General features: G+C 39.1%; 2 protein-coding genes and 1 pseudogene across 2 annotated transcripts; all 3 read left to right on the top strand.

The window, feature by feature from the left end:
* Positions 1-441: 441 nt before the first annotated feature.
* Positions 442-25,026, top strand: LOC140928645 (uncharacterized; annotated as a pseudogene).
* LOC140923640 (uncharacterized) lies at positions 1,811-4,349 on the top strand. Its single transcript, XM_073373716.1, has 3 exons — positions 1,811-1,827; positions 1,963-2,492; positions 4,118-4,349. Exons 1-3 carry the CDS (start codon positions 1,811-1,813, stop codon positions 4,237-4,239), a joined length of 669 nt encoding a protein of 222 aa, XP_073229817.1. The 3' UTR covers positions 4,240-4,349.
* Positions 6,965-9,264, top strand: LOC140949072 (uncharacterized). The gene has a single exon (XM_073398319.1). It carries the CDS (start codon positions 7,285-7,287, stop codon positions 9,013-9,015), a length of 1,731 nt encoding a protein of 576 aa, XP_073254420.1. The 5' UTR covers positions 6,965-7,284; the 3' UTR covers positions 9,016-9,264.

The following is a 25,026-nucleotide window of genomic DNA, read 5'->3' as shown; positions in this document are numbered from 1 at the left end:
TTTGTTTGAAAAATAATGTTTACTTCACTGGGAAAAAAAAGCTTTTAAATTATTGCTTTCGTTCCGATCTTTAATTAAAGTATATCATCATGAACTACCCTGCTGAAAACACAAGCTTGATTTACGTTTTAAAGTAGATAACATGTTAACAGGCTGAAAGGGATATCGGAGTTTACTACAGAAATTATGCAGGGTCACTTTGGTCGGGATCTAATTTGAAAAAAATGCTAGGCATAAACACAAAAAGGGCTATTTTATTGTTTCAATGAGATGTAAGTGTAGATGGTCATGTATTCTGTAATTTAGCCGGCCAGTCCCGTATACCTTCCAAAATGTGTGGTGCCCTACTGATTTTCTTTTCACTTTAGATGAATTCGTTCCCATGTCACTCCCAAGTTTGAAAACAATACTGATGGTGCATTCAGTGACTTTGTTGACCTGATGCAAGGATCACCAAGAAATGAAGAATGTCAGGAAACCTATGCTGAGCCTTGTGATTTTGCAGTTCAAGATATTTTAACTGAAGAACTAGCCGACTTAATAGAGGAAATAGAAGTGGAAAATATGACTACAGATCTTAAGAAAACAAAGAAAACTCACAATTCAGAACATAAATTGTTGTATGGAAATGCTCGAATTACAGTTGGGGAGAGTTGCTGTTAACCATGGCTTTCATCATGCGGAGCTATGCGGCTTAAATTGTCTATGGTTGCCTCTGATGATCTTATCAGCCTTCTTGAGTTACACTGCCCAGCGGAAAACAATGCAGTAAAAGGGCTGGGCAAATTTAAAGAATACTTTCAGTACCTCAAGCGTCCCATGAAAAAACACTTTTGTTGCCCAAATTTAAAGTGCCAGGTCTATACATCTGCAACCAAACCAAAGGATGGTGATGTTTGTCACATCTGCAGTCAGCCTCTGTCAGGGAAGTCATTTTTCATAGAGCTTCCTGTTGAAGACCAACTGAAAACTATTCTGTCACGTAAGTTCTGCAATTCTTTTACATGTAAATATATGTGTATATTGGGAGAAAATTTATTAACAACTTCTTAATTGCTGTAGTAAGTACTGTAATAAGTATAACAAGTAAAAAAATGCCACACTAATCTAACAACCTTCAAGTGGGAACAATTTGAATAGCTCAGTGGGAAAACAGGGTGTACAGTGCCATGTAGGAGATACACCTCATCCTACATGTAATTCCACTTAGCTAAATGAGGAACAAGGGGAGAAAGAAAGTAAAGAAAGTACTTTTTTGTTTTGTCACACAGGTCCCGGTCAGTTTGAAAACCTCAAGTACAGGTTTCATCGAGAAACTAGTGGTCATGGTTCAATTAAAGATGTTTATGATGGCGAGGTGTACAAAATGTTTTCAGGTCCTCATGGTTTTTTAGCAAGTGAAACCAACATTTCACTTCTTTGCAACACTGATGGTGCTACACTCATTCGCTCCTCTTCACTTTTTAGCAAGTGAAACATTTCACTTCTTGGCAACACTGATGGTGCTGCACTCATTCGCTCCTCGAGTTATGGAGAATGGCCAGTTTTTCTTGTGATCAATGAGCTTTCACCTCTTCAAAGGTAAATTGAACAACTGAGCAAATATTAATAGCGGAGCTCTGGCGCGCGAAGCGCGCCTGCGGAGCACCATGGGTAAGTAAATCTACCCATCCCAGAAAATTTGGTAATCACGTGACCGTACACCGCCCTCAGCCCGCCCGTCCGTCCGCACCACAGGCATACCAACGCAAAATTTGGGGTAGTCTGTGTCGTCTGTGAGTGAGGTTTTTCTTTTTTGGCGCGAAAACGAATGGCCACCCGCGTTTTGTAAAGGGTAATCTTAAAAGTTCAGCAAAGTTAATTCAGAACAAAAAGAAATTTTTCGTATCGGTTGACGGAAATAGTTTTTACTTCTATATTTTCAAAATTTTTTACTCATTAATTATGTCCTCTGGTTTGGAGTATAGAGAGAGAGAGACAGAGAAAACGAGAAAGTAGGCGGCAAGCAAGCCAAGCTCAACGAGAGAGAGAGCGGCAGAGAGCTATAGAAAGGAGGGGAAACTGCACTGACGAGCAACGGGAAAGGGAGAAAGAAAGAGACAGAGAAAGGAGACGCAATGTTACTGACGAACAACGGGAAAGGGAGAGAGAAAGAGACAGAGAAAGGAGAAGCAATGTTACTGACGAGCAACGGGAAATACAGCAGGAAAGGGATAGAGAAAGGAGGCGCAATTTTACTGACGAGCAACGGGAGAGAGAGCAGGAAAGGGATAGAGAAAGGAGGCGCAACTTTACTGATGAGCAACGTGAGAGGGAGCACGAGAGAAACAGAGAAAGGAGGCAAAATTTCACTGAAGAGCAACTGGAGAATGAACGAGAGAGAGCAAGAGAAAATAGACGCCGAATTAGCGACGAGCGGCGAAGAAGAGGGCGAGAAACAGCAAGGGGAAACGCGCGTCGTATAAACGAAGACGAGCGGGAAGGAGGAGAAGGTGAGTGGCTATCTTCGAGGTTAGTTTACTGTTAATATATATGTAGCGGATAGAAGGCGTTTTTGGTTTTTACAAAAGCACCTTGAAAACTATCTGACTAGCTGTTGTTTTGTTTGTCTGACCAATCAGCACACGTCACTTGTTGTCACGCAGTGTCGAGTTTCAGACATCTTACATCTTGAGGGAAATGTATTCCGTCTCTAGTAATTTGCCGCGGTTGAGATATTTTGACATGTGTTTAAGTTCGGTTAAAAGAAAGGTAATTGAAGTTTCAATTTAACAAGACAGGCACATCAAAGATGTTACAGTATAGTACTCATCGATGTATCTTCGATCTTTCTGGTGCGCGGAAAACCCAAGGTAATCTTAATTTCATCGAGAATTTAGTTAAATAACCATTGGCATTGTTTTCTGTCCGATGCGACCGTGCAATGAATCGCTCAATAAAACTCCTGTCGTGACTGTTCGTCATTCTGTAAGCTTACGTAAGCGTAAAAATTTTTGCCGCGACTCTGGCCTTCGTGGCAAGTGAGAAATTTTTCAGTGTTAGAGGATCGTAAATTACATGTAAACGGCCTAATGTCTGTGAAAGCGTTGTTATGTTTTCTGAAAAGTCTTTGAGATGTCACTTGTTTCATCCTTGTGCCTGGCGGACAGTAGCTTGAATTTAAAGATGTTTTGCCCTGGTTTTGCCATGATGCTTTTTGAAAGAGCTTATTTGTAGCAGATTGTGCGGGTTCATGCAGGCCCGCTATTTACTTTTTTAGGGTAAACAGAATTTAAATGTGCGTCAGATTTGCTTTTGTCAAGTGTAAGAGGTATTCGGCTGGCTATTCTCCCTCTTGTAATTGAAATATCTTTTTTTAGTATTAGGCTTTTCCATTCTGTAGATACCTATCTTATATTTTTTGATGTAAATAGGAAGGTCATGAAGTCAGTGCTCGAAATGATTTTTAAATAGTGGCCGGTCACGTTGACAGGCCAAACAAATCTTAGCTCGGTCATTGTTTCGTGCCAAACAAATTGTAGCTCGGACTGGTCGAAATACACTAAAACTTCACGAGTAAGAACCTACGTTAACAGGCAAATTAAGACAAAAAATTCCCCCATAAATGCTCTAAAACTCCTTGTATTGCGAGATGGGGAAATATTGAATTTAGGACGAACATATCTTAATTATTATAAAGCACTTTTGAGTGCGGTTATCAAGTTAGTAAAGTAACATTTTTTTAAAAAACAATGAGCTAAGCCATGTAAAAGCAGTTATTTCAATTTTCAGGTCCTTAATGTTGACCGGCCAAATCTTGACCCAACATATTACGTGGACCGCTTGTAATTTTGAGCCTTGACGGTCTGGTCTTGTGGATTAGTTGTTTTTACATACAACTCACTACAGTACCTATCAACCTAATTAAGAGCCAAATATTTCATTTATTTGAGGGAACAGTTTATTAAACTGTCTATTGTGAGGCTCAGCTCTTTTATTTTTCAATTCCCATGTAAGATTATACTCAATATTGTTCTGAATTGTTTTCTTTGGACAACAGGTGTATGCATAAGTATTATGTAGGGGGTGAGGTAAAATCCTAGCTCAACTGAAGAACTTTAAAATCTTATCTTCTTAGTCATAGAAGAAGATGAAAGTGAGGTCCTCCAAGTTGAATGTAGGATGGAATGCTCTCTTGTAGGTGAACAAGAGCAAGGACATTCAGCAGATACTGATTATGGTAGATGGTATTTATTTTGAAAGTTAATAATACACAGGAAAAAAAGTTTGAAACGCATTGCCTTAGAGTGCCAGTGCAGTTTTTAATTAACACAGTGCGAAAACGAGGAAACACAAATGCAGAAAGCAAAACAATGCAAATTTCTCAGATAATGAAAAACTGTGATTGGCTAATAAACGTTAATAGAAATATAGATCAGAACCAATTAAGTGCCACACCTTGCTGGCAGGAAGCATGCATTCTTAATTTTCTCCTTTTTCTTTTGTAGTTAACACTTTTTTTCCTTACATTTTGTTTGATTATAAATGTACTTGATTATTTTTATTTCTTTATTCATTGTGGGTTGTGTTTTATTTTATTGTTTTCACCAAGATTTTGAAATATACACCTTTTTCAATTAAGGTTGCTCCTGTGAGCCATGTTTCATAGCTTGTAGTGCACCATGGTAAACCCTTTTGTAGCGGGAAGTTCAGTCTTGTTCACGTTCATTGAAATAATGGAGACCATTTGTGAGAAGGCGTTCAAGAGAGCTTTCAACTCAAATGGCTGCTAAAAATCTTAAGCATGAGCGAGCTGAAGAATTTCATTTTTAAAATTTTTAAAATCTCACAGTAAGAAATTAGAAGTCTCTTCTTTTAACAACATCAAATGGATAGGGTTTTACTGCCTGATTAAGCTGCGCTTTTGCATGGGCCAGAATGTTGGTTATTTCAATAAAGCAAATCAAAGCTAGTCTTTTTTTATTCAGTTTTTAAAAAAATTGCCACAAGAATAGATGAACACATAATGTTAAGTTATTTATTCTAATTAAAAAACAGCTTGAATTTGATTTTTTTTAAACTCAAAAAATTCCCACGTGCATGGGCCGAGCAAACTCATTGAAAATTTGCAACATTTGCATATTACCACAGAGAAAAACCTTACCTCAAATCACTGTCTTAAATTAAAAGGCCTATGATTCAGTGTTTTGAAATACATTGTCTTAACGTTCTGCTGACATAGCATAGAAGCGTCGGCAGCCTTTGCTTTGTAGGTTTCTAGGCTTGTTGCGGGTACATAATTTACTAGACTTGCCACAATAATGCACTGCAGGCTATGAAACATGGATCATGCATCATTCTTCTCTGAAGCAACCTTAATTGGAATAGGTGTATACAAAGGTGTGTGTGTGTGTGACAAATAGATATTTTTTTTGATGGACTCAAAAGAGCAGCTATATAATTCTTTAATAATGAGGCCTTTTCCCATGTATTTCAAGCGTTGCTGTTGTGCTTAATATGACACGACATCATGTCTGTTTAGTCAATTCTGCTGACTGGTTTGTGGGAGTTTTTGTTTTGTTGGCATTGATTGTACATATTATGGGAAAACGTACCTTTAAGTTTGTATTACTTTGATTTACACACAGTTAAAAATACATTGAATTCATATAGAGATAATTATTTTTCCTAATTATAATTGATGATTAATAATTGATTGGTTTGGTAACTCTGATTAGATGACTGATTTATGAAATCTCAGTCAATATCACCACTTAGAAAATGATTGTCAAGCCTTGTTGTATTATCTTGAGTTTGGAAAGTATATGGTGTATTTTCTTTTGAAATCAGGTTTTGACAACACTTCAAAAGATACAGCAATTGTAATAATAATAATGCTTGTACACAAACAGTTCTTAAGGGAGCAAAGAAACTCAGTTTTACAGTTTGACCTATTTGGGCAGGCTGTAGCTTGCAACTATTAGCCCAAGAGTCACAGCTTTTGTTATTATGCTTCGATCACCAGTTCCTGCAATTGAATACCCAAAAAACTTCACTTACCCCTCAAGCAAGATGAAAAGTAGAACCCACTAGCCCCATACCTTATATTAATTAATGTGTAGTTGGTAAATACAAATAATTCATTCACTAGGAGAAGAGTTGGAAAGGGACACTCCTGTAGTAGAAAATGGCCCAATTGAGGGAGCAAGAAATTTGCAGGGAACACAGCAATCTCTTCCAGAAGAAAATAATTGTAGCCAGTTAGAAGATGACCGTCTCATTGCTAGAGCAAGGGCAGTTGGTGTGGACTATGAGTTTGCAAAGCCTGGTGTAGTGGAAACAGAGGATGACAGAAGAAAAAGAAAGCAGAGAAACCAAAGACGAATATCAGAACAAGAGAAAAGGTTGCGAGAAGTTGTTGGAGATCTACCTCCACCTCCACCAGCAGGTTCAAGTCAGGAAGAAGATAAGGCATACAGTGCTATTCGTGCATTTGAGGTGGAGCAGATGACTTACGCATTCAGTTTTTGTGAGGTCTGTAAGGAACGACGACTGGAGTGCAAGGGCACAAGAAACATGTGTACTCGCTGCCAGAGAGATAAGAAGGTACCAAAAGTTTGGTCAGGAGAGAATAACATGGATCCAGTGGCTGTTCCTGAGATTTTGTCTGACATGTCAGATGCTGAACAGATGCTGATAGCCAGGCTAGCACCTACCGTGCATGTACACTTACTGAAGCATGGAGGTATCGCTTCAAAGGGCCATTGCATTGCATTCCCACAGGCTGTGCAAGAACCGGCAACTATTCTTCCACGACTACCGGCAGAGGTGGATATCATTCGCGTGAGAAGACAAGGAAAAGATGATACCCATAAGGACTTCAGGGTTAGAAGACACCATGTTGAGGGAGCGCTTCGTTGGTTGAAGGACAACAATCCTGCCTATGGTGATGTTGTTATTGATGGTGCTCGCATACAGAATTTACCTGAAGATGGTGAGTTGCCCAATCTGAGAACTGTTGAGTTTTCTGAAACAGAGCGGGTAGATGACCAAGGCCCGGCACCACAGCAGTTGGATGCTGGGGAAACAGATTGTACTGATGACTCTACAGTCTCTGGAGTAATTCTTCCTGAGCCTGGCGTTAACGTACAAGCACAAGTTGAAGCAGCCGTAAATGAAGTTGTGTCAGAACCTAGGGAGGGTGAACCAGAAAATACACAACGAAGGGTGGAACGACCAGTGATTCCTTGGCCGACCACGGACACGACACCAGCGTCAGAGTTTACCACTCCGTACTTTTTTACGATGGCATTTCCTTGTTTGTTTCCCTATGGAAAGGGTGATTTCCACATAAACCGGCCAGTGACATGTCCTTCACTGCATGACTGGGCAGAACACCTGCTGTGGTACCAAGATGGGAGGTTTGCTAGGCATAAGGTGTGGAAGTTTGTTGTCCACAATATGATCATGAGGAAGCGTGCCCTGGAGCAGAGCCGGTTCTTTGTTGATCAGCAGCTTGGTGACCCACACATAACTGTTGCAGACCTGCAAGAGCGACTTGCGAGAGGTGACACTTTTACCGACAAGTTGTTGTATTTTGGCGCAAATCTGCGCGGTACAGCTCAGTACTGGCACCAGAGACGCAGAGAGCTTCGTGCCCTTGTGGAGTTCATGGTCAATGAGAAGCGTGGGTTGCCTTCATTTTTCATGACTGGAAGCTGTGCCGAGTTTTACTTTCCTCCTCTTAGAAGGCTACTGGAAGAGTACATCTTGCAGACCAAAGGTGAAGAAGTCAACCTTGCTGAAGATAGCAATGCTCGCTTCAAGGCAGTACAAGAAAATACTCATGTAGTGGTGAGTTACTTTGACCTGCGTACCCAGGCATACCATGAGAAGGTACTGAAGCCGGTATTTGGTGTCTCTGATTATTGGTACCGCTATGAGTTTGCCAAGTCCCGCGGTCAAATTCATTGGCACCAACTCAGCTGGAGGGAAGACAGGCAACCGCATCAGCTATTGCATGAAGCTCGTGAAGATGGTTGCGAAGATGAAGAGTATGCAGCTAGACTTAGTCAGTGGGCGGATGAAACCTTTGCCATGACAGCATTACATCCAGCTGGCAATGATGAAGGGCAGCCAAGAAAAGACCTCTGGCCACCACCTGAGGGAACGGCTGAGCCCATATCAGATGATAGGGATCCCCTAGTTAAGATGCTAATGCAAATAGCTGCAACACAAGATGCAATACTGGAGGATCATTTGCTTCTAGTAAACAGGGTTGGACTCCACAGTTGCTCTGATTACTGCTTGAGAACTCCTCGCCATCCGGAGCAAGGACTGCAGCCGAGAGAACGTGTATGTCGGATGGAGTTTGGAAGCGAGTACCGCCCAGGGAAAAAAATTCACAGTAATCCGGAAATTGTGGAAGATCATAATGGAGCTCCCCGCCTAGAGATGCCACGTGACCACCCACGTGTGGTTCAGCATTCTCGTTATCAGTTACAATCGTGGAGAGCAAATGGGGATGTAAGCTTGATTCTTTCCAATTCCCCTCTGGACAATCCTAGCACAGATGATATCATAGCCATAATTGACTATGTGTGTGGATATGCTTGCAAAGATAGCGAACCTACTGGTGCAACTTCTGATCTCTTTAAGGACATGGTGAATGCTGTTGATGCAGACCAGGTGACAGGCAAGTCAATGTGTGCTAAGATGCTGATAAAGACGGTAGGAAGAAGAGATATCAGTGGACCAGAGGCATCTTTTGAGCTGAGTGGGCTAGCACTTTGGCGATGTAGCCGTCCATTTACCTACTTGTCAATGTCAGGGTCAAGGAGACTTGAACGTGATGGTGAAACTGCAACTCGCAGCACCCCACTGGATAAGTACCTTGCACGACCGCAAGATGAACACTGTTCTTGGGACCACTTTGCATCTAAGAACGGTAATGTTCCTGTTGTAGGTGGTGGTTCTACGCACGCAACGTGGCCACTGAATGAAGACTACTGTAGGACCATGCTCCTGTTACACTGACCAAGCTGGTTTGACATCCAAGAAGTGAAGGGGGATGCAGAATCTTGGATTGATCGCTTTAAGGACTTTTTTGCAAGTGATGACTGTCCAACCTTTGTGAAGGCCCAAGTTGCTAAGGCACGACGTTTTGCAGACCACCCACAAGAACCAGTATTTGAAGAGGATGAGGAAGATGATGCTGCTGAAGCAGAGGAACAGTCAGACTGGGTGGATGTATATGCGGGGCAGAACCAAATGTATGAGGGTGTAGAGAGGGACTTTGATTATGATGATGGTGGGGAGGACTATGACTGGAGCAGTACCCGTATTATTCTCCCTGAAGGAAAAGACCCAACAAAATGGCTTGAAGAAAGTATTAAAGCGGATGACGAACGGGAGACAGAAAGTACAGACCTTGATTTACCTCAGGTGTGTCCGTTGTCTCTAAATGAGAATCAGAAAGCCATAGTGGGACTTGTGTTGCACACCCTGTACAACTTTGTTGAAAACACTGGATATTACCTTCCACTGCGGCTTGTTGTCTCTGGAACTGCTGGTACAGGAAAGTCTTATGTCATAAAGTGTCTCCAGAGGTTAGTGCGGCAAGTTTTTGACGCCAATGATGCAATACAGGTGATAACTCCAACGGGGAATGCTGCCTATCTCGTTCAAGGCAGTACAGCTCACAGCTTTCTTGGAATACCAACGGGTGGAAGGCCTTGCCATGAGTTGACTGTACCTACAGGTCCCTTACTAGAGAAAATTCAGAAAAAGTGCGAAAATCTGAAAGTTCTGGTTGGGGATGAACGATCAATGTTTGGACGCACAACAATGGGCTGGATGGAACAGCATGCACGTTATGCAGTCAACAAAGGAGCCAATGCAGATCAGTTATGGGGAGGGATTCCTGTTGTGGTGTTCATGGGAGATGATGTTCAGCTTCCTCCTGTGTGTGACACCCCCGTGTACATCTCAGATTGTCGTAGTGCACCATCTAACCACGGTCGCTTGGTTTGGACAATGTTTGATAGCGCTGTTGAGCTTACTCAGATTATACGGCAGAATGAATCTGAACAACAACTGAGAGATGTGCTGATGTCACTAAGAAATTATACCACAACACCCCAGCAAATCCATTGGCTACAACAGTTTCAATGGCACAATCTCCGCATGTCACATGGGCCAGAACTCCTTGCTAGGATGGATGAACAAGGTCTGTACGTATTTCCCACGCACCGTCTTGAATGGCAGCGTAATAAAACAAAGCTGCTTGAGTGTAACAGACAGCCAAACCACCCAGTAGCAAAGATCAAGGCAGTTCACAATGGCAGACATGCAGTGAAGGCTGACAGTAATAAGGCGGGAGGATTGTTACCTCTACTGTATCTTTCCCGCGACAGCAAAGTCATGCTGGTGGTTACCTTAAAGGCTGATTGGGGTTTGTACAATGGGGCTGTAGGTACAGTCGTAGACATTGTGTACAAAGATGGCCGCAGACCTACAGATGATCCTGCTCCAGTACCTGATGTGGTTCTGGTGAGGTTTCCAGGATATAGGGGGCCCACCGTACATTAATGAAGATCCTACAGTTGTGCCAATTGTACCAGTAAGTCGTTCCACTGATTGCGCATGCCGATGCAAGCGTCTGCAGGTTCCATTGCGACTGGCATGGGGAACAACAATCCACAAATGCCAAGGGATGACTGTGGGCGCTGGAGAAGCATTCAGGTATGTAGTGGTTCACCCTGGGGACCATGGCTTTGAAGCCAGAAACCCAGGAGCTCTATTTGTGGCATTGTCAAGAGCAAAATCAGCGGGCGGGGAAGGAAGAGATCCTGATTTTGCTTTTCATGAAGATGTATTGATAAACAATGACAGATTCAGACCTGTGGACACTCCAACTACAAGAGCTAGAGCAGTGGAGATTGAGAGACTGCATGTCTTAGCAACTCAGTGTCGGCAGAGAAGGGTGTTAGCACCAGCCTATAGGGAGGAAACCTTTCTCAGACTCGTAGAGTGGGCTCAGTCTCAAGATCTTTGTTGAAACATGTGGTCTAAGTGTTGGCAATTGGTTCAGAGGTGAAAGCCTTAGCATGGTGGTGTCTTGTTTCCAGTCATATCAATAAGATAGCCCTAATGCCTATGATGTGATGAATTGTACATATCCAAGCACGGCCAATAACAGTGCAGTTATGCTGTAATCAGCCTGTGTGGCTGAGGGCCTTAGTGGCCATGTGTAACAAATAAAAGTGCCTTTATGCTGTAATCAGCCCGTGTGGCTGAGGGCCTTTGTGGCCGTGCATAACAAATAAAAGTGCCGTTATGCTGTAATTAGCCTGTGTGGCTGAGGGCCTTTGTGGCCATGCATAACAAATAAAAGTGCCATTGTGCTGTAATCAGCCTGTGTGGCTGAGGGCCTTTGTGGCCATGCATAACAAATAAAAGTGCCGTTATGCTGTAATCAGCCTGTGTGGCTGAGGGCCTTTGTGGCCATGCATAACAAATAAAAGTGCCGTTATGCTGTAATTAGCCTGTGTGGCTGAGGGCCTTTGTGGCCATGCATAACAAATGAACTGGCCGTTGCTGTAATAAACCTGTGTGGACAAAAGTCTACTATGTGGCCACGCCTAGCAAATAAAAAGGCTCCTAAATTGAGATTGGGATTAGGGCTTGTGTTGAAAGGGATATTACTCCAAAAGCCAGTTTTTCAGCAGAAAAGTAAGTTCTTGGAATTATTTCATTTTAGCAATATTGTTTTGTTAAGTCTCCTTACTTTATTTAACTTACAGTAAAAACCTGCATGTTTGATGAACCTCGCTACTTTTTGAAATCCAGCGAACTCTTGCCTTGTGGACATCTTGCTATAAGGAACACCCCGATAATATCGACGGCAGCTAAATACCAAGCAAAAATAAATGACAGGCGTTTGACTGATTGAGAAATAAACTTTCGGTATTATGGACTATCAATGAAGACACTAACTCAAGCTCCTTATAGTGTCCACTTTGAAGGAAGTTGAATGTATGGCAAAATAGGTTCTTGTACTTTGGATAGTTATTGGCAATTAATATTTATGCATACTTAGTAAATTCTGGTTAAATTAGGTCCATTTTTCTCTATGAAAGATATAATATTATAGTCTTCAAGCAGCAGAAAAATACTGTTTTTGCTTCAGTTCTAAAATCCGTAAGTGTATCTCTATAGTTTATCGTAGTTAAACTATAAACCAAATAAAAGAGCCTGCTTGATCAGTTTCTTGGTTTAAAACATGTAGGTTCTTGTATTATTGGTCATTAAAGTGGATCATTTCTGCTCGTAGGTTTTTTAAGTAAACCACTACTTTTACATGCTGGTTTTTACTGTACATGTAGTTATCAAACTTCATTGCTCTTGGCATTTCCTCAATTACATGCTAATGGCATTTGTTTTCACAATTTCACTGCCAAAGGTAGGCAAAGTTCACATATACCATGTTACAGTTATGGGCTTAGTATCGTAGCCTTGAGTGAATGCGAAGCTGAGGTTGACCTTTTTTGATACAAACCTGCTTCCTTTTCTTATGGAAATTATGCTTAAAAATATTAGTTAGCATAGAAACAACATAATTTACCTAATCAAGCAGGAAGGGTTGTATGAATACATTACAAGGTCAACTCCAACCTTGTTTTCACCTTTAACTGTAAAATGGACTATTGAATTAAAATTCTAAGCTTCATTTTGTAAAATGGTGAAAGACATAATTTAAAATAGTACTACTTACAAAGAGCTTTCACTTGAATAGTAACACCATACATTATAGGATTTGTCTTCAAAATCAAAAGGTAAATAATAATTATTATTAACTATCTTACAAGACTACATTGTTCACTTTGCAAGTGGAACGGTTAATAGCATCCGGACCCAGTTCTTGATTGTATGTGCATTCTGGTAGCTCAGTATTTTTTAGTAGTAGTGTATTAGCTAGGTATGGTAAATTTAGAGATAATCAACAAGTTATTGAAGTCAAACATGTGATGATAAAAAACTACAGCGAAAATTGCATAGTTAGACTTAATTACTACATATAGTTCTTCAACAATCACACATGAGTTTCTGGAAAGACTGTGCTGAACTGCTCAATAGATTCCATAAACAATATTTCACATTCATTGTCCTCGACTGCTGATTCCGTGAACAACTGTCAGATAAATAGTTACTAAACCTTAACTGCTTATCCCCATGTAAACAGCTTCAATATAAAATGAAGTCTATGCCTTTGTTCAAAGTGACCGGTGCCAATGGTATTACTGCAGAACAGGCTGGTGCTCCAGGTACGTCGTCATTGTTACCAAGATTAATCGAGTATGTATGCTACTACTAATAACTGTTCTGTTAATCATCAGCTGCGAAGCTAGCCAAGAGATTGTGCGTGTCTACTACAGATTCAAAATTGTTCGAGGAGCATGTACATACTGAAAATCAAACCTACATTTATAAACTGCATTGTTCTTTCCCCAAGACACTAACAACCAAAACTGAAATTGTCAGACTAATTGACCAGATGCTGTAGAAATTGGAGAATGACCATATGAATGGTTAGGTACAGTGAAAAACTTGCATCTGTAACTGTGATGATCTTCTTCATATTCTGCAATTCCAGTATGTCTTGAATAACATACCAGATACAACTTTGTTGTGTGAATTCACCATGGATAAATTCATCTTTCTTTGCTGGAAATCAGTTTTATTGATCATTGTCACTTTCCAAGTCATTATCAATGGCATTCTGTAAGGTTCGATTCTTGGAGTGGTATTGTTCGTCGATTTACAAAATGATCTTCAACCCTGTGCCACTGACAAGTCAACTGTTGAGTTCTATGGCAATGACACAGGTGTAAGCGACTATTCATCTCTGGCTTCTCCCATTACTCTGGAGAGCACTTTATAGAGAGAACATCACCAAGTCGTACAAGAGTGTTATCATCCTTCAAAAGCAAAATGGTTATGAATATCAGTATCTCAAATACTGTCTCTGTCCTGTTCCCATTACATGACAACATCATTGAAAAGCATGTGGATGCCTTTTAATCAGCACAAAGATACCTCTGCAAAATTGAAATATTTTACAGCATTACAACAGCTCAAATAATATGAGCTGTTCTATAACTTTGGGATGAAATCAATAAAATGATATTAGAGCTGAGTTTCTGGCTGCTGACCATCTGAAAACATCAACTTAATAGCAACCGATGCAGACATTAGAAAGAAGCAATGTTGAAAAGACTGAACTATTTATTACTAAAAACATACTGACAACATGCCAACAACATTGTCTTAATATATACCAGAGAAGCAATGGGGATAACTCATTAATTGATGGTCATCCTCACAACAAAAGCTTGTGTGTTAAATATACAAACAGCAGACAGATGGAGCATGCATACCTTACGGAATGGTATTCCAGTAGATATAACGAAAAAGGGGGTGTTCAGTCCCTTTTAAATAGACTTTAATAATGTTAATCACATATAGCCTTAATCTTTGTTGCATATAGTCATTGTAACTTTTTTTATTCTAACAGTAAACTGTACTTATAGCCTGGTAACAATAATTTTATTCTCCTTTCCTGTTACAGAAATAATCTGCAATTTATTATAGATTGCCATAGACCTATCAGGGTTAAATGTTATCCTTTTAAAATAATAAATTTAAAATATTATTATTATTATTATTATTAATACAAGGTAGCCTTTTTGTTTTTAGCCCAGCGACAAGAGTGAAGGTGGTCCCTTCATGACACCTCCGCCTTCTTGAGCGGTTATACGCGGCGAGTTCTGTTATGAGATCTTTAAAAATGCTGCGGGGGACTGGGAACCCTCATACATCACGTATTATACTGGGAAATGAAAAGACGCTACACTTGCCAGAGCTTCTTTTGCTTTTATTCTTAGTGCTAAGAAATGGACGTAATGTGTCAATGTCACTTTATGTACCAGTTGAATATGATAAATTTCCTTTAATTTATTTGTAAAAAAGCAGGGTGGAAAGAAAATCATTTTTACAGCTTGCCATTCGGGCGAGCTGAAACTAGCATTTACTTACCCAGACATCATTTGAACTAGCCCCAAACAATTTTTGACAAGCAGAATTGATTTCACAGTTCTTGTGTTATTTTAATTCCTCAAAAAACATCAGTTGCCCATGGGGCAATTTAAAAACAGAATTCACTAGCCCGATAGCAAAATCCACTAGCCATGGGCTATCGGACACCACCTTCTTTGCACACTGAAAAGGTGCAGCTAAACAATGATGAATGTGCCATCCTGTCATTTGTTTTTCTTGAGCGATTAACAAAAAAGAGTGATAGGTCATAATCTTCCAAGAAACAGGTGAGAAACATCTCGGTATATGGCGGGCTTACATGTAGGCAAACAGCAACTTTCCATGTCCCCAGATGAATTCATACTTAAAGTACGCTTTAAAACTGCAAAAACTGTTTGTAGTGAGAATTGAAGTTATAGTTAATTTAACCACCTGCTCCCTAAGGTTAGTGTATCATCAAATAAGGCTTTAAATTTCTTGCTTAAACCCACTTCCACCTCTCATGGGTGAGAGGATTGGATTTCAGTTGAATGAGGCATATGTCTTCCTTGGCGTGTATCTCCTGCAAACTCATCAATGCTTCATAATTTCTGCAATGATAAAAAAAGGCCAATCGACCATGAATAAATATGATGCCGACACAAATCGACATACGTGTATAGCCATTTCGTGTTTTAATAGTGATCATTTGATGCTGTAGATAATACCCTTGGGCACATTAATAATTTTCAAGACCACTCATACCTAAAAATCTTCCATCTGATGATACACTGAACATTTTCATTGAAAGAAAATGAGCCTTAAAGAGTTAAAGAAATTAGTGATTGCTTTATGTTTGTTACCTAGAAGTAGGGTCTTCATGCAACGGATTATTCCAAGTCTTGGTAGATGTACGATCTTCAAAATGTGTTCCGCTTTTTTCCGCGCAGTCCTCAAGAGAAATCAGATCCAAACACATTCTTGAGTAGTTTTTTGCAACTTACACTGGTCTCGTCTCCTTTCAAACAATATTTAACGCACTGCGAAGATGGCGGCTTGCATTTACTCCCAGGCGTTCGTCTCTGCTAGACCTGTGTGCCAGTGTGCCAATCGTCGATCACCATTCTTTCCCCGCCCCCTCCCCGCCTTGTTTTACTTGGAGCGCCATTTTTTACGCTAGATGGAGATCTTACATATGGAGGCTATCAGTTGTTGTATTTTTAAGCTAGGAAAGGAACCAGTTAGGCCTCTGTGTGAGAAGGTAAGGAGCTTATAGCGTAATGTATTTTGAGCTGCGTAATTAGATGTCGTTTATGTCATGTAAACTCAACGTTTGTTTCGATACAATGCGTCAAACCTCGAAACCGGAGGGTGTAATTTGCGGGTTGCAGGTCAGAATTTGGAAAAGGAGTTTTATGTCCTGAATATTTCACAGATCTTCCCAGCGATGAAGGATCAGCTGATCACACAATTTTAAAACCTTCCTTCTTGCCTTCAGTGAACTGGGACTAAAGACTCGATTTCTAAAACTAATATTTGAAATTTCCAGTTTTTGCATGACCCGGGCGTGATCCTGTCAAGAATATGATATCGCCAAAACATCATTGTAATGTCCTGCTTTATGGCCTCGAAACTCTATGTCACTGAGATTCCAACCCTGTCAACTAAAAAAGGGAGGTTTCAGGAGAATAGACATAACATGGATGCCGGAAATACTTGCCGAGAACAGGGGGTCTCCGACCAAAACAGGAAGGTTGGAATTTCTGTTAACATCAACCGCCCACTTTATTAAAGCGGTCACCCCTCCACAGAATGACACAATCGAAGAGTTTACAAACTGTCCTGCATTGTAGTCAAATAAGGGTTGAAGTGTGTGACATATGATATTTTTGCATGGATTTATATGCCCAGTAATTATAGGCGTAATCATAACTATAACAAAATTGTCAAATCTAATTGGCTATGAACTGCCCTAATTTCAGCCTTAATAGGACAATTTATTAGGACAGTACGCCTCATGCCTAATTAATTGCACAGTATGCGCTATCGTACACGCGCTTAAATGGCCTTTTTTCACTGCTAGCCAAAACAAGACTTGGAATTTCTTCTGTTTTGAATTTGTTAAAAAAGCGTTATGTATCACAAATTTTGTTAAAGTTATGATTAATTGGTAACAGAACTTCATGTCGTCCAATTCGGTCTGTAATCATGCTCGTGATTAAACGAATCAGACTCCCGCTACTCCAATTTTGTTAATCTCTCGTATGATTACAGACCCAATTCGACCCAGTGACTCAGTCCTGTTACCATTACTAATATTGAGGATTAGTATATACACACTCAGTGATCTTGGTAATTCAAGCAATCTGATTAGTTAGCTATCTCAGACTATGACGTTATATTCACCTCGCTAGGCAGTGAATATAAAGCACAACAAAATTGCTGTCGTGAACTGGGTGTTTTGCCAAAGTTTCATGGTAAAGCCTTTTTGAAAATACACAAATATGCAAGTGCTGATGACTTTGAAGGTGAGAAAACACTTCAAGGTGTTTACACAGGGTGATTTATTGTGAAGTGGTTTACTGTAGCTGACTTTTTGTATGCTCTAAGCTATGTTTACCACTACAGAAGAAAACAAGGTCGCTTGGTCAATGTTTTGTGATTTCAGGATTTTCTCACAAGACCAGTTTTGCCTATAAATAGAAGTTAATTTATGGAGAAAAGAGGAAGGCAAGTATTTTCGAAAATTGTACGTGCCAGCAAGTTAACAAGGCAAAGAACATTGGAGATAAACAATGCTCACCTTGGTCGTAGCCGCTGTTGACAGCATTGCAAGAAGCGACAAAGGAAACTTCCTCATTCACGGTGAGTTGACAGAAACAAATAAAGCTCTACTTTTTTTCTCAGAATGGGGTAGTAATTTCAATTTTCGGCATTTTCTTTTTAAACTGTTGATGCTAAAGCCTACAAAACTCGAAACAAAAAGATTAAAACTATCATTTGCCATGTTTGAAGGTACTGTAAAGATCTAACTTTTGGGCATCCACTGTTTACGGCTTCGTTCACACATGAATTCACCTGTCAATCAAACTAATCGTTTTTTAATGGTTTCCTTTCTGTTTCTGTTGAGATCACTTCGTGTGAATATACTAAAACAATTATTCACCTTAGGGTCAGTTAGTATTGTCGAATAATGCCCTCGACTTTGTCTTGGGGATTATTCAACAATATTAACTTCGCCTTCGGCGAATAATTGTTAATTAGCATTCGTGGGTTTGAGTTGAAGCCCTATGGTGATTTCATTTTATTTTTTTTGGGGGGGGAGGAAGGTTAATTTTTGTCTCCATTGTAACTATCACTTTTAATGTGAATTGCCCCAGTTAAAGGCATTAAGAAACAGCTAGCACATTTGTTTCTTTTTTTAACCATTTACATTTCGTCTTTGATTTGTCAACAATGGATAGCCTGGAAGTGTTATCAGTTTGTCAAGAATACAATCAGAGAGCTCTAGCTACTGGTCAGATTTGGAACAGATTTACACCATGTTTATGACCATTTGGTCTCAAGACAGACATTGAGAAAGTCACAACCAGACAGAACAATGAGAAATGGCTTAATTTATACTTGTCAGGACAGTCATGTCCAGCCGTAAAAACCGACATGATAGAGGAATAGGGAGTAGGTATGAGTTATGCAATGTGAAACCTTACTCACAAAAAAAATTTTGGTGTCAAAACTGAATTGCTCTTCTTGTATGAGCCCAAAGTTCCAAAGATGGCATCATAAAGAAACATCAGCATGCTGCCGTGAACTGAAAGAACTCATAAACACTCAATGATTAAAGTTTTAGTGGCAAAATGTCCAAACCAAGACTGTATGTTGTACGTTCTTGTGGGTATAATTTCCATGTAAAAGATATATATACGGTATTGATTCTCATGATTCTGAATAATGGTGGTGGGTATAGAGAATATCTATATATGTATATCATGATATAGAATAATTAACACACACTTTCAGAAAGTTTATCCATCTTCTTAAATTTAGGGGTCAAAAAGACCCAATCTTCATTCAGATTGGTCTCCTTTGGTTTTCATATCATGTACTTTTGAATTTCTTTTTCAAATCAGAGTCCTCATCCTCCTCGTCCTCATCCAGCTTTTTTTGCAAGAAATAAACTCAACAGTTCAATGTAAAGCAAAAGTTGCATAAACTCTCACAAATTTATGAGTATCAAATTAATTAATATGTATAAACATCATTTTGGAACCCCCTATGACAATGAACAATGAGATGAGGCCGTATTCGCAGGCTACCAATATCAATGATTGGTTAAAATCAATGTACAGTGAAACCTCTATTGAGGCGGGCCCCCAATTAAGCGGACACCCTTTCTGTTAAGCGGACACAAAAGCCGGGTCCCAAAATTAATGTCTTTTTTTTCCTTTTTAACGAACCCCTATTCAGCGGACACCTCTAAAGTAAATCGTATTTGGCTAATTTCTATTGTTAAAAACCTCTATTAAGTGGACACCGGACTGAATTGACAATAGTAGCATTGGATCATGTTCTCGAAATACGATACTGTAGTTGATTAATAAAGATAAATTAATTTATACAATTAGCTGTCAAAAGTTCACCTAAAAGTCTTGCACAGAGTAAAGCACAGCTTCCTTAACAACATGGAAGTTTATCACAATACAGAGTAACTGTTGAATGTTAATCGTTAACAAACAGTGTGCAATTTGTATGAACCCCTATTGAGCCGACACCCTCCATTAAACAGACACTTGGGAAGGTCCCAAAGGTGTCCTGCTTTAATAATAGAGGTTTCACTGTATATCGTTCTTAGAGTGACTTTACTTAACCTGTGAAATAGGCATAGTAGAATTGCTAAGCACTATATACACTATAAATTTCGTTGTATTTCTTTGTTTACTAGTGGCTATTTTGCACTAGTTGTTAGTGTGTGTTTTATGGGCCAAGTAAAATCACTCTAAAAGTTTTTTAAAAAATATTTTAAAATAAATGTGTTAAGATATAAAAGTTTGAAAATGTCTTTTACATCTATAATAAGTAATGTGATCTTACTTATTATAGATATAAAAGACATTCGTTCCCATCTTCGGATCAGCTGCTGATCCTTTGTCATCTTGTGCTGGAACAGACAAAAATATTGCATATTTGTAAAGGAAAATAAATACACTTGAATCAAAAGTGATTCCACAAATAGAAATTAATACTTCACAGTTTTAGAAACAATGAAATATAAACCATGAAAATTGATATTTACAAACAGAAATAAAGTAACAGAAACCACAGGTCTAAAAAAAGAGAGCATTTATCTGTTCACATGTTGGGGAGCCAGAACCTTGTTGTACTAATAAATCAACTTGCTTTCAGAATAGTGAATTGTGCATGCCATGCAGCCAAGGCATTTTATACATAGCATCAAGAAAACAGAAGTGTACACATGTGTTTACCAAAGAGATGGAAGTCCTTAATGGAAAGGTAAACTCCCCCAAACACATAATTCATTGTTACAAATGTCATGTATTTAATAATTATTATTTTTCACTTAAATATTGCAAATACCTTTTTCCTGTGTTTTTTTTTTTGGCCACTTTGGCCGGGGGGTGGGGCACAAAAACTTTTTGTGTCCCCACCCGCCACAGCGGTGACATGTAAGGTTTTTGAGATGTTCATCTGCAAGAAATAAAGTAGTTTGGGTCATCTTAAAAAGTGGTTTGTGTGTTGCTAAATTATAACACTTACAATATAAAGTTGACTGTACATGTACAGTATCATGTAGCTGACCTAACCTTCTTGCCGGGTGGGGCAAATTGGGGTCGTATGGCCCCACCCTTCGCACTTGTAGCATTCTGTGAAGAGACCCAAATTATAGAATGTTATTAACTTTTAAAATTTGTTAGTAAATTAATAAGCATGGTGTCCTAGTTTTACTGGTTTGAGATATGAAAGCTGTAGTCGAAGTTGGTGTTAAAAAACTTGGCTCTGCCTTTGTTTTTCAACCCACTTCTCAGTGTCTGGATATCGAATGAAACATTGCGTGTCGTTTTTGATATGGCTTCTCAAATGAATAGTACCCGAAAATTGTAGGAAAAATTTAAAGGTAAATAAAGTTCGCAAAATTTTATGGTAATTCGTATCCAATATCCAAACCACTGTGACGGTTGTCATTTTCTTTGTTTTCGCTTTATGAATTGTTAATGAATTTGAGAAAGTTACTTTAACGTCATGATATTGTCTGTGGAAGATGTTGTCTAATCACCCGCTGCATTTGCAGAAAGCTCCATCTAATGTTCACTCATACAGTCACTCTTTTGACATCTGTTTTGTATCCGTGTGGTAAACACATGGGCAGTTTCAATAGGCAGTTTAGTGGTTGTTTTGACATTTGCTGTCACAGCAAGTAACGGTTACTTGTGTAAAACGTAACTGAAATGTTTTCTGTGTGGAGAATGCTTTTTAGTGGGATCATTTCTTGTCCAGACTTGTTTTTGATTGATGTCATGTTTTCAAAACAGCAGAAATTGGTTTCTGTTAGAATTTTAACAAAGATACGTCTTCAAGAAATAAGAACAATGGACAATGTACTCACTGATTCTTCTTCTTTTCTCTATTTTCTCTGCAAAGTGATAGAGGTACTGTGTCATTAATTTTTATTATGAGTCAACAGAACAGGCACTGTGAAAAAGTTGTAATAAATTATTGTATTTCTAATTATTGAATGTACTATTAACCTAAGAAACACAATTAAAGACTATTCATCAGATAATTGATTATTAGGGCTATGACTGAGAATGCTCACTTGGACGATGTCCATATTGTTCTCTTGCAATTGGAGGATTCAATGCTGCAAAGAAAAATGAAAGACCTTGTTAATAAAAGTTGCAAGTCAATGTGCTTTGTAATAAATAACTGTGATAATTATTCAGCATACTATAAACCTATAGCAACACTATGCAATCATACACTCTTCAGATAATTGAGTTTAAGAGCTATGACTGGGAATGCTCACTTGGAGGATTCTGGTACCCAGAACTCCCTGCAAGAAAACGGAAAGACCTTATTAATAAAAGTTGCAAGTCAATATGCTTGTAATAATCATTAGCCATTCTACAAACATAGCAACACAATTAAACACTATTTAGATAATTGATTATAAGTGCTATGACAGAGAATGCCCACCTTGAGCATTCGAGGAACCAGAGGCCGCCGCTAAAAAAAAGGAAACACCTTATCAATAACAGTTGCACATCAATGTGTTTTGTAATAAATAACCGTACTAATCATTCAGCATAGTATAAACCTAGCAACACATTACAATATTTTGGTAATTGATTATATGAAGCTATTACTGAGAATGCCAACCTGGTGGACGACCTCTTCTGATGTCTTGGTTCATCTGGAATTATTAAAAAGGGGAAATACGTTACCCTATTATTTCATTAAGTTAGTGAACGACACCGTTAATGTGTAATATCAGCAATAGCTCATGTCGTTGATAAAGCGAATAAGTGAGTATCAAAAGGTAGATCTCTAGTACAAAATGAATCAAACTGACAAAGTGCGAGTAAGTTTTAAGTACGAAATGTCCGGTGAAAATAATCGATAGAAATTTTTTTATGAACTTATAACGAAATAACTGAGTACGCGTGTATTTTTAGGTTCAAATAAATTTATGGAGGTATTATAAGACTTAATAAGCTTAGTTTATACTTAAGTTAATAAGCTTAAGTAAGCTTATAAAGTCATCTGAAATGTAAACTTTTTTCTTACCGGTTCCTCTACTGCCGCACTTTCGTTCTCACTTAAAAAAAAAACAGATGATATGCCGTATGTAAAAATGACAGAAATATCTGCATTGTTCAAGAAAAAAAAAACAAACAAAATAACAATTACACTGAATTGCCATAATACGTTTTTAATAGTGAGCTTACCTCGAATTCATTTCTTTTTTCTGAGAAGGCAAAATAAAGAGAGTGGTTACACAAGGTAACAGTAGAATAAGTTGTAAATACATCCAAAAAGGTTTATAATTTATCATCAAGCTATCTGAAAGAGTTTTAGAAAGATAACGAGACCTTTTTGCTAGTTTAGTGTTTGGAACAACAGCAACAAGACCAAAGGAAAAAAAGCAACACCACGTACCTTCCTCCTCTCCTTTCTCTGCGCTTCTCGTCTCTGTCAACAGGCTTTTATCTTGCACGCGTTTTCCCGCCTTTTTCGCCGCAAACCATCCGTTTGTGCGCCAGCGTTCTTTCAAGGACGGAACCATTACTGCCGCGAATCCGCGATAGCCTAAGATCATACCCTCTCTCTATTATCCCTTTATCTTAAAAAAAAAGGCTGATCGCAGGTTACTGCTGCGATGCCTCGGCTGTTCCAGGCTTTCAGATGGTGGCGACGGCGCAAAGAGATGTCAGCACAAAAAAATAACCGGGGGTAGGGTAGGGGGCGAGAGCAAAGGAACCTCCTCTCTTTTCTCCTCTCTCTCCCTCTCATCCTCCTTTTTTTTTTTTACGCTTCGCGCTGCATTCCCCCACCTCAACGCCTGGAACAGGCTCCGTGCCTCGAAGGATTTATCTGAGTCATTCAGTTCTATTATCCACCTAAACATCCCCATCGTGCAGTTTTCAAATAAGATTGAACGCAGTAGACTTTCGCCTTTGTTTTGGATGCACGCGGGAGGTTGCTAAGCACGAAAGAAGGGTTAGATTTGTTCGCGAGGTGTCTGTCTACTTTGAGGGAAAATACCAAACCTCGATATTCAATCTTTACAACTCGGTTTTAACTCATCTTGTGCACCAGTTCTGAAATGAGCGATCATGTTTATCGGGAAGTTTAAGAGATAAAGGTTAATTTGTTCATTTCCGTTAATATGCTCGAAATAGTAGCCAGCGCTGTGCGTCGAATTGTCTTCTTATTGTTCTTGCCAAGGTTTTAGCTAAGTTTACACGTATCACAAAATTCTTTCCTAATTTGGTCGACAGCATATGGTTATGATGAATCATGCACCCTTTGAAAACCCGCAATTAAATGATGGCAAACATATGTAACTTCGGTTAAAAAAAAGAGGGCGGCTTACCTTTAATCACTAGCGTTCGACTCCCGTAGACTCGGCCCAGCTCATTAACTTCTTTTTTTTTTTCCACAGAGAATTTTTTGCTACTCGCGCGCCCGAATTGACACTGAATATTTCTTTCATGAAAGCACCCTGTTGTATTTTTTTAACACGCTTATATTGCGTGTGCGAAATGCAGAAATCTATACACTCGTTCGATGTCATGTAACCAAAATTCTCGTTTCGGTTGTCTTGTTTATGGCTATGAGGGGTCTGATTCCTTGTTAGATGAACTGTTGTGTACACGACTAAGTCACATGACATTTGGTTTCTAGAATTCTAATCCAAGGGATAATGAAAGGCTTTTCCTAATGCATTTTTTGGAAAGAAGGAAAAATTTGACTCCATATCCAAGGGGTCCAGTGTCCCACGCAGCTGTGACAAATCCGGCTGCATGGTAGACTACATCTCGATACCTACTGGCGGGTATCAGTATTTACAATTAGGCTACCGGTATTTCTTATTATGCACCAGTGTGAATGAAAAAATGATCTTCATCATCATCACCATAATCATCATCATTATTATTATCATTATTATTATTATTATTATTATTATTATTATTATTATTATTATTATGAAGTCGGGAGCTCCGCTTTTAGGCTTGCCTAAATCTATATATTAATACATCTGTATGAGGTTTGGCAAACTATTTCAGAAGAATAATCAAGACCCTTATTCCTAGGTTCAGCAGGAAGAATCACATCTTTGCCGGACTCTGGTTTGGTAAAGGAAAACCACATTTCCCAACATTCTTGCAGCCTTTTGCACTTTCTCTGAGGATGCTATATAATTCAGGTAAAGCCAGTAGTCTTCAGATATAA

This window comes from Porites lutea, chromosome 1 (assembly GCF_958299795.1).
Source record: "Porites lutea chromosome 1, jaPorLute2.1, whole genome shotgun sequence".
In the NCBI taxonomy this organism is placed as follows: Eukaryota; Metazoa; Cnidaria; class Anthozoa; order Scleractinia; family Poritidae; genus Porites; species Porites lutea.
This window is presented reverse-complemented; position numbering and strand designations above follow the sequence as displayed.